Consider the following 10,553-nt stretch of genomic DNA (forward strand, 5'->3'; position numbering starts at 1 on the left):
CAGGTAGTAATGGGCAGGACTGGGATTGAAGCCTTGGTTTCTCCAAGAGATTGTGTTGCAACGAGAGCATAGGCTGTGGAATAATAAGACCTGGTTGTGAGCTCTAATCTGTCTTATTGGCTATGTGAACTTAGGAATGTTATGTAGCTTCTCTGAGTTTTTTCAGCCTTTCTTGATGCTGCTACTTTAGAGGGTAGATATGAGGATGACATGAGATAACATGGGCAAGGTGATAATGACCATGCCTTCCATTCCTGGTGGAATGCAGGAGGTTCCAAAGGCAAGCTGTGATAGGTAAGACAATTGGGGTAGGGCCTATGGTTCTTAGACCTGGATGCCCATTTATCACTTGAGACTTAAAAGCATAATAATTGGTTACAGAGCGGAGAGAGTGAGGAGGCTGCGTCTGGCTCCCGCTCTCACAGCCATTGCAGTACATTGAGCTCCATAGAGACAGCGCCGGGGCAAGTGAGAGCCGGACGGGCACTGGGCGACTCTGTGCCTCGCTGAGGAAAAATAACTAAACATGGGCAAAGGAGATCCTAAGAAGCCGAGAGGCAAAATGTCATCATATGCATTCTTTGTGCAAACTTGTCGGGAGGAGCACAAGAAGCAGCACCCAGATGCTTCAGTCAACTTCTCAGAGTTTTCTAAGAAGTGCTCAGAGAGGGGGAAGACCATGTCTGCTAAAGAGAAAGGAAAATTTGAAGATATGGCAAAGGCGGACAAGGCCCGTTATGAAAGAGAAATGAAAACCTATATCCCTCCTAAAGGGGAAACAAAAAAGAAGTTCAAGGATCCCAATGCACCCAAGAGGCCTCCTTTGGCCTTTTTCTTGTTCTGTTCTGAGTATCGCCCAAAAATCAAAGGAGAACATCCTGGCCTATCCATTGGTGATGTTGCAAAGAAGCTGGGGGAGATGTGGAATAACACTGCTGCGGATGACAAGCAGCCTTATGAAAAGAAGGCTGCAAAGCTGAAGGAAAAATACGAAAAGGATATTGCTGCATACCGAGCTAAAGGAAAGCCTGATGCAGCGAAAAAGGGAGTCGTCAAGGCTGAAAAAAGCAAGAAAAAGAAGGAAGAGGAGGAAGATGAGGAAGACGAAGAGGATGAAGAGGAGGAGGAAGATGAAGAAGATGAAGAAGAAGAAGAAGATGATGATGATGAATAAGTTGGTTCTAGCGCAGTTTTTTTTTCTTGTCTATAAAGCATTTAACCCCCCTGTACACAACTCACTCCTTTTAAAGAAAAAAATTGAAATGTAAGGCTGTGTAAGATTTGTTTTTAAACTGTACAGTGTCTTTTTTTGTATAGTTAACACACTACCGAATGTGTCTTTAGATAGCCCTGTCCTGGTGGTATTTTCAATAGCCACTAACCTTGCCTGGTACAGTATGGGGGTTGTAAATTGGCATGGAAATTTAAAGCAGGTTCTTGTTGGTGCACAGCACAAATTAGTTATATATGGGGATGGTAGTTTTTTCATCTTCAGTTGTCTCTGATGCAGCTTATACGAAATAATTGTTGTTCTGTTAACTGAATACCACTCTGTAATTGCAAAAAAAAAGTTGCAGCTGTTTTGTTGACATTCTGAATGCTTCTAAGTAAATACAATTTTTTTTATTAGTTCTGTTGTCCTTTTCATAGGTCTGAAATTTTTCTTCTTGAGGGGAAGCTAGTCTTTTGCTTTTTGCCCATTATGGATCACATGAATTATTACATTGTTTATCTTTTCATATAATTAGCTGATAAAAAGCTTTTTGTCTACGCACCCTGCATATCATGATGGGGGTAATAAAAGTTAAATTGAGATAGTTTTCATCTATAACTGAAACTCCAACAAAGTTGATGACAAATTTCACATAGCCCATTTATATTTTACAAAGTGAAGAGTAAGCAATCTACTCACAGCATGGGATTATTAGAATCAAACGTTTTGAAAGTCTGTCCTTGAAGGACTAATAGAAAAGTATGTTCTAATCTTTACATGAGGACTCTATTCTTTAACTCCCATTACCATGTAATGGCAGTTATATTTTGCAGTTCCCACATTAAAGAAGACCTGAGAATGTAGCCCCAAAAGCGTGAGCTTAAAATACAAGACTGCCATATTGCATTTTTTGTTGATGTTAGTCCCGGCAAAGACTTAAGAAAGTGCTGGCTGTAAATGTCTTTTTCCCATTTACCTAAATATGAACTGCTCAGGAAACTTCAGATTCTCCATTTAGAGTATCTTTAATTAATTGGGCCACCCTTTAAAATAATGCCACATTTAAAATCGGTTATATTTTCATGTATTGTGGTTTGCCCCTTTTTAAATCAAATTGATAGGAAAAAAGACACTTCACATCTTAATACGAGTTACTCAATTTATTTGAATTTGATTTTTCCTTACAAAACCCACACTCATTCATTAGTCATGTTTATCTGCTTAGCAGTTTAGGGAACAATTTGGCAATTTTGTGGTTTTTGAGATTATCGTTCTCTTAAAGTGCCAGTATTTTAAAATAGCGTTCTTGTAATTTTACACGCTTTTGTGATGGAGTGCTGTTTTGTTATATAATTTTGACTTGGATTCTTTCCATTTGCATTTGTTTATGTAATTTCAGGAGGAATACTGAACATCTGAGTCCTGGATTATACTAATAAACTAATAATTGCAGAGGTAAAAAAAAAAAAATAAAAGCATAATAATCTCTGAACTCTATACCTGGAGATTCTTCGCTCTGCAACATTTTTTTTTTTTAAGCTACTGTCTAGTAATGGGATTTAGGGATCAAATGGGAGGTCTAATTTGAGTTCTTTGAGGAAAAAAGATGTGGAAACAACCTATAGGTCCATCAGCCCAGGAATGGATTAACAAATTGTGGTATATGTGTATCATAGAATACTATTAAGCCATAAAAATGATGGAGACTTTACATTTTTAATATTAACTTGGATGGAGTCCAGGTTAGAATGTAAGAATATTAACACATTCTTCTTAGTAAAGCATCACAAGAATGGAGAAGCAAATATCCAATGTGCTTAATACTAACATGAAGCCAGTAGACGATCTAATACACGCCCACATAAGAGAAAAACTTATGTTGAGTGGAGAGGAAAGAAGAGAGGGGGAGAAAGGAGGAGGAGAGGGAATTGATGTGGTCCCACTTAATGGGTACAATATAAGGGTATATGAAACATATTTTGGGTGCAGGACACCACTACAAAAGGGGCTCTACTTAACAGATGGAAATATTGTAACCTAGTTGTTTGCTTGTATTCTCACATTAAACTGAAATTTAAAAAAATAGCTACTGATGATTATAACTGTACAACTAGAGTGGGAATCACTGGCTTGGGTAATCCTAGGAGGAAGGTGACTTTGATGACAAAGCATTGTTCATCCCTACCTATGTTTCTCAAAGTTAACCGGGATCCCGGTCTATGCGTCACTGGTGAGTGTCTGGCAGTGGCTAACTGTACAGTAATATTGATCATTCCAGAGTGTTGACAGTGGAGTCAGGGTACTAACTAACCCAGCAGTCATGGACTCTACCCTGAAGCGACATGATCAAAGTGACATTGCTGAGGTCAGGCCCAAGGTTGATGTGTGGTGCTCAGAGGTTACAGGCTATATAGAAGCAGGAAGGCAGTGGTACTTGAAAGGCTGTCGGTGCATGTGTGTAAACCTGGCCTCTTGTCAGCCACCCAGCCAGGGTTAATTTCTTCAGAATAGCAGTTCCCAGCCACGACATCACAACATCCTTATGCAGGAAAGAAGAGAGGAATGAAGAGAGGGGGGACAAGGGAGGAGGAGAGGGAATTGGTGTGGTCCCGCCAATTGTATTTATCCTAATAAATATAATACATGCTTTGTTACTATAACGAAGCACACAAACTTGTAAATAAATGATTTATTAAAAATTTTAATAGAAGTAGATATTAGAATGAGATAAGATTATCTCTATTTTCTGTCTTTGCCTTTGCAGCCAGCCAAGGACAAAGCAGGAAGCATCATCTCTTGCTTGGATAGTTGCAGTGGCCCCTTCCTGCCCTCTCACATCTGTTCTTGCCCCTTCCTTCATTCTCCATCCAGAAGCCAGAGTAATTTTCTTAATGTGTAAATCAGATTATGTCATTTTCCTGCTTAAATCTGTTGATGCTTTCCTATTGTACTCAAAATAAAATACAGACCCCTCCTTTAGGCCCTGCACTAAGTACTTGTATCCCTCCATCAGCATCTCTTTCTCTCCCCCTAGTCCACCACCCTGGAGCTCTTTGAAGTGTTGAGCTCTTTCCCACCTCAGGGAGTTTTCATTTTCTGTTTTCTCTGCCCCGAATTCCTTTCTCTTCCCAAGATGGTTTCTCAAATATTACCTAATGGGAGAGAACTTTCCTGACCACCTGGACTGAATTGGCTTCCCCTAGGTGCTGCTCCTGCATTGGTTATATCATATTGCCCTACCAGTTTTCAGCACAGTAATAATAACCCTCATTAAGGACCAAATCTCTCTTTAAATTTGTAGATCAATGTACAGCAGCTATTTTTTCACTTGTATAAAGGAACCACCATAAGGCAGAAGCCTTGTCTGACTTACTTACCATTTTATTTCCAGCACAGTACCTGACATGTAGTAAACATTTGATAAATATTGGTTGAAAGAAAGAATAAATAGTTCAATAATTCTGTCACTCTTACTTGCACATTTTGAAATACTTTCCAGAGAGGGAAAGAAAGATGGAATGGCAACGGGCTTGCTGTTAAGTTGCACATAAACTGTGTGAGCCTGTGGGAATAGTCACTCATTCAGACAACAAAGGCATATTGAATGTTTGCACTGCCCAAGCACTGTTCTAGGCACTGAAGGTACAATTTTACACAAGGTTTCAAGTTCTCCTGCTCTTATGAAGCTTATAGAAAATATTAGCAAACAAATGAACAAGACTATTCCAGCAGGCAATGAATTCTGTGAAGACCTTACTTACAAGAGAATGATGTGGTCAAGAATGGTGGTGGCTACTGCAGAGGTTGGTCAAGGAAGGCTTCACCGAGGAGGAGGCATTTACAAAGCACCCTAGAGAGTGTTCCTCCTACAAGGGTCTTATGTGTATGAAAGAAAAAAAAAACTTTCAAAGTCATTGCTCCAAGAGATATTACTCAAGTCTTAATTAGAATCCACTTGAGCCAGATGCTGTTTTGTTCTCTAATAATGAATTAGCACTGTCTTGGGTAATTAACAGATTTGGAGGGGGAAATAACTTAATTATCTATCTGACCTTGATTTTTTTTTTTTTATAGGTGTTGAGTCAAAAAGAATGTAAGGGGCCAGGATCTACTAATAGTTGGGAAGTGGAGACAGATCTGGACCCAGCTCGATCTGGCTACCAAGGGTTCTCTGGGCAAACGGAGAATGGATTTCCTGTGCAGAAGTAAGATTCTAGGGACTGGGCTTGCTGGTTCTTTCATACTAGATGTCATGGCCAGATGGTTGTTCCCATGCTTTTGCTGGTATGACCTGGCCCTAAATAACCACATGCTATCATTGACTTTGCTTGGTAGCCTTATGACCAGCCACTTTTCTCAAGACTGGAATTGAAAGGTCACTGTCACTGTCACTAACTCCTTCCCCTCCCTAGCTCAGGTGGGCTTGGTCACAACCCAAAGCTGAGAGGTTCCCTCCTAAAAGAAATGACCGACTCTCTTCATGCCCCTCATTACTTCTGCATCCTAATTGTCTCTCCTAAAGCCACAGATGGGCAGGCTCTAAAAAGTTCTGATGAAAGAGATTGGATGTTTTTCAATGTTAGGCAAAGCAGTGTGTGTCTGAGTTTTTTTCTCCATCTCCACATCTGCTTTGTCTTCCTCCCCTCCTTTTCCTTCCATTCAAGTCTGCTTTGGATTAGAGTTTCAGATTAACTTTCAATTCTCTTTTAGGAGATTTTTAATTATCCTGAAGCCATACTGAGAGGAGGTCGGGTCAGAGGCTCCAGGCGGCTTTGGTCACATCTCCAGATCACGTAGGTATAATCTCTATGGCAACTGACCCATATTGGGTAGGAGCAAATAAGCACAGAATCAAAGGTTAATTGCTGTTTCATTTCTGCTTTTTTCCTCTTGCAATTCCAGCATTGTGGATGGAGGTTATAATTAAGATTAAATTATCAGCAGATTGAACATCTTTATAATTTGAGTAGCTGAAAAATTACTCTGTCTTCCTTGAAAAGGGAAAACAGTAGACAGTTTCCACTGGCCTCAATGGCTCCTTTTCCCAACTCTAGGGAAAATAAACAGCTCAGATGATCTAGCCAAATTGCCTGGATTTTTGCAATACCAAGAAATAGCATGCAGCTCCATTTTCACTTGAAATTGACATTAATAATGTCACTTGTAGTACTGACCATATAAAGAATTTGCTGTGTCCAGGTACACTGCTAAGTACGTATGTACTGACTTTATTTAAACTGTGAGGCAATGCCGTGAGTTAGAGATTCTCAACCCATTTTACAGATGAGAAAACAGCATCAGAGATGTTAAATAGCTTCCCAAGATCGCAAAATCTATTTAGTTGCAGAAGTGGGGTTTGAATGTAACTCATCTGGCTCTAAAGCTCTTAACTATTAGCCAGATCCCAAGATTGCCCTTGAGGCTCTGACATGGTTAAAGAGACCTAGAGATTGGTGCAGAAGGTACCTTTCCTTATTAGTGGCTTCAAATCAAATATCCTCAGGGATTTGGCTAACCCTGTTCTCTTTCTACTGTTCTTGAAATAATTATCATGGTACACATTAACACTCATATAAGTTTCTCTTTTCTTAGAATGAAAAAAAAAATCAATATGAGGTCACTCAATCCCCTCCAATACAGTGCTATAATGTTCCATTTTTGCCTTTGCTCAAGTCGTTTCCCTTCATGGAATTTTCCTTCCCTTTTTATATCTACCATTTATGTTTCTCATCCTTTAGAGTCCAGTTGAAGACATAATACCTTTTATTGAATGTATTTTCTTTGATAACTATGGCTCACATGGTCATGAAATCCTACAACTATTCACTTTATGAATTGTACAGTTATAGTTAACAATTTAGATTTGAACTCAGATTTTTTTGGATTTGAATTCCAGCTCCACCGTCAAAAATTTCAATGTTCTTCTCTGTGCTCGGTTTCCTCACCTGTAAAGTATGGAACATACTAGAAACTACATCTTAGAGGGTTCTTGTGGGGATTAAATGAGTTTCCATAGGTAAAGTACTTGGAGGGATGTAGGGCTGATACGAAGTGCTTGCTTAAAATTTCCTGTCATGCTTATTCATTGTTTTGCTTTGTATTGTTCAGGCTGGAACTTTTAATTAAAACAAATTTAACTCAAAAATTTAAGTCATTACAAGGGAATGTACTGGCCTTTTAACTGGGAATTCCAATGATACACCTACCAGTGGCACCACTTGATTCGGGGACTCATTGGTATCATTCACTGATGTTTTTTCTCTGGGCTTGTTCGCAGGCAGCTTCTCTTTTTGCAGTGCCCCCTGAAGCACCAGGTTTCCATTTTTCTCACTTGGTGGCTACGGAAGTTAGGTAGCATTTCTTTCCTGTAGCTTCAGTAAAAATTCTGGGGCTGGCTTTAAATTGGAGCAACTCAGATCACTAAAGCAGTGGTTGTAGTCAGGGGGATTAAGTAATCCCACTGGCCAGACCCTGGAGACAGAGGGTAGAGTGAGTTAGTTCTATTCAAATCATGTGGTTTAAGGGTTCCCTAAAGCGGAATCAGGACATAGTGTACCTCAGTGTCTGCAGTTGCACTTCTATGATCTTTTTGGGAAAATAGCAATAAACTTTCCTCTTTTGTACTTAACATTGGGCAGAACGGAAAAAAAAAAAAGCTAAAAACACACAAAAAAATAAACTTCCTGGTTCATGGACTGTAGTGATATCTGCTCTGGGAACTAGGAAGTGAGCTGCCTGAGTCACAGCCTAGAAACCTAGACCCATTCAAAGCTGCCTTGGCAAGTTAGCAATTAGGGAAGGGAGGGGTGAGGGTGAAAAAAAATGGGAGAGGTGTTCACCAGCATTAGTCATGTTTTATTTCCTAACAAAAGGATATGAAATATGGACAGATGTTTATTTTATATTGGTTAAATATAAGAGATAGGAATTTGGGTGTGTTCAGAGTTTTTATTTTTCTCCATGTTTGATATATTTTATTAAAAATCAACTCGACAAAAACAGCAACAACACGGGCGGCACCTGTGGCTCAGTGAGTAGGGTGCCGGCCCCATATGCCGAGGGTGGCGGGTTCAAACCCAGCCCCGGCCAAACTGCAACAAAAAAATAGCCGGGCGTTGTGGCGGGCACCTGTAGTCCCAGCTGCTCGGGAGGCTGAGGCAAGAGAATCGCGTAAGCCCAGGAGTTAGAGGTTGCTGTGAGCCGTGTGACGCCACGGCACTCTACTGAGGGCGGTACAGTGAGACTCTGTCTCTACAAAAAAAAAAAAAAAACAGCAACAACAAAAGAAAGAAAGAAAAGGTAGCTACTTAGCCAGGCAGTTTTTTCCTTCCAGATCTCTAAATACTAAAAGAGAGAAGCTCAGCTATCACAGATTCCCTGGTCGTTTTCTGTGTAATGTCATTTATGAAAGTTAGCACTTTCTGCTCTCTCATCTGAGGAGAAACATAAAGTTCAGAGTCATCTTAAAGGAAAGTTCTACAGTTGCTGGATATGGACAGGAGAAAGGGCTAGACCTAAAAACTGTTATGAGAAATAGCGATGTCAATATTTATGATAATCATAATGATCATTGTAGTAACAGTTATTTCTTATTGAGAGCAATTTCTCAGGTGCTGCACTGAGCACTTAATATATGTTGTCTGATGAAATTCTCCCAACAACCCTCTGAAGTGGGTAGTTTAATTTTTCCTACATAATAGACAAGGATAAGACTGGATAAGTGACACATGCTAGGTCATAGAACTGTAATTTGTGGAATTTGGTCTCAAATGCAGCTCTATTTGACTGGGCCAATAGGCCCAATCTTGACTTCACCTTAAGTTTTTCTTCCCAGGAGAAGGTCTTGGTACCAAGAGGTTTTGATAGCTTCTTATTTACCTCTCCAAGGAGTAACATTAAGAAGATAGCTTCTGAAATCCAAATTCCATCCTGGATTATGCATGTGACTTTGGGGAAATCTCTCAAACCATTGAGCTTCAGGTGTACATGAGTGGAAGGAAAGAAAAGAGCAGTTTCTTCACAGATTTTCCTGAGGATTAAATCAGGATACTGCATGTAAAATGCTTAGTACAGTGGTTGGCAAATAGAAAGTGCTCAATAAATGTGAACATCTTTTCCCTGTCATATGAGACACCATTGATGAACCTGCAGGACGTTAGGCTAAGTGAAATAAGCTAGACACAGAAAGGCAAATACTACATAATAGCATGTGTACAAGGAATCTAAAAATGGGGGTTACCCAGGGCTGCTTATATTAAATGTTTTTCTCAGAAATAATAATAATTGGGTGGGAGGAGACTTTGGAGAGCAATAGATATGTTTATGGCAGAGATTGTGATGATGGTTTCATGGGTGTATACACTTATCTCCAATCTCATCAAGTTGTATATATTAAATATGTACTTCGACCATAGCTCAATTAAACACTTTAAAGAAAAGAGTGGACTTCCAAGTCCATTCCGTTTTAGTCTTTCATCACAGTAGCATTTGCAGCACTTTAAAAATTAATTTTTATCACATTATTGAACATGTATACATGATTCTACAAGGCTTTTAATAAAAGCAAACAATCCCATTCTTGATCCTTCTCTACCCTTAAAATCTACTTCTAAGAGACAACCACTTTTGGCTGTATTATCTAGGTATTTTCTGGGACTCTACTTCTTATTTTGTAAGTTAAACTTTTTATTTAGGATAATTATAGATTTACATGCAGTGTAAATCTGTGTACCCTGTACTCAGTTTTCCCCAGTGATGTTATCTTGCAAAACTATATAGCACATTATTATAACTGGAACATTGACATTTATACAGTCAAGATACAAAATACTTCATCACAATAAGAATCCCTTGGGTTGCCCTTTCATAGGCACATTCGCTTTCTCCTGCCTCAACCCCTTCCTTAACTTCTGGAAACCACTAATCTGTTCTTCATTTCTATAAATTTGTAATTTTAAGCAGCTTACATAAATGGAGTCATATAGTATGTCACCATTGTAGATTGGTTTTTTTCAACCAGTATAATTCTTTAAAGATTGATATAATGCCCTTTGTTGTATGTATCAATACAAGCAGTCCCCGAGTTACAAACATCTGAGTGACATACAAGGACTTGCACTTATAAACATGGGCTATTACAGGTAATAGGTAAATATACCTGCTCCAACTTAATACAAATTCAATTTAAAATCAAACCTACAGACCCTATCTCATTCATAACCTGAGGACTGTACAGTTCCTTTCTTTTCTTCCATAGCTTTGTTGACATATAATTGACAAATAAAATTGTATAAATTTAAGGTGTACAATGTGATATTTTGCTGTATTGTGAATGATTACT

At 39.0% G+C, this 10,553-nt stretch overlaps 1 protein-coding gene across 1 annotated transcript; it reads left to right on the top strand.

Annotated features, from left to right (window-relative positions):
- The first annotated feature begins 375 nt into the window (after window positions 1-375).
- Window positions 376-2,669, top strand: LOC128565484 (high mobility group protein B1-like). Its single transcript, XM_053561978.1, has one exon. The coding sequence runs from the start codon at window positions 527-529 to the stop codon at window positions 1,172-1,174; it is 648 nt and encodes a 215-aa protein (XP_053417953.1). The 5' UTR covers window positions 376-526; the 3' UTR covers window positions 1,175-2,669.
- Window positions 2,670-10,553: the final 7,884 nt, after the last annotated feature.

The sequence above is a fragment of the Nycticebus coucang genome, chromosome 14 (assembly GCF_027406575.1).
Source record: "Nycticebus coucang isolate mNycCou1 chromosome 14, mNycCou1.pri, whole genome shotgun sequence".
NCBI lineage: Eukaryota > Metazoa > Chordata > Mammalia > Primates > Lorisidae > Nycticebus > Nycticebus coucang.

Bases quoted from the DNA above. Each gene is read 5' to 3' on its own strand.
- LOC128565484 (XM_053561978.1), top strand. From the start codon at position 527: ATGGGCAAAGGAGATCCTAAGAAGCCGAGAGGCAAAATGTCATCATAT.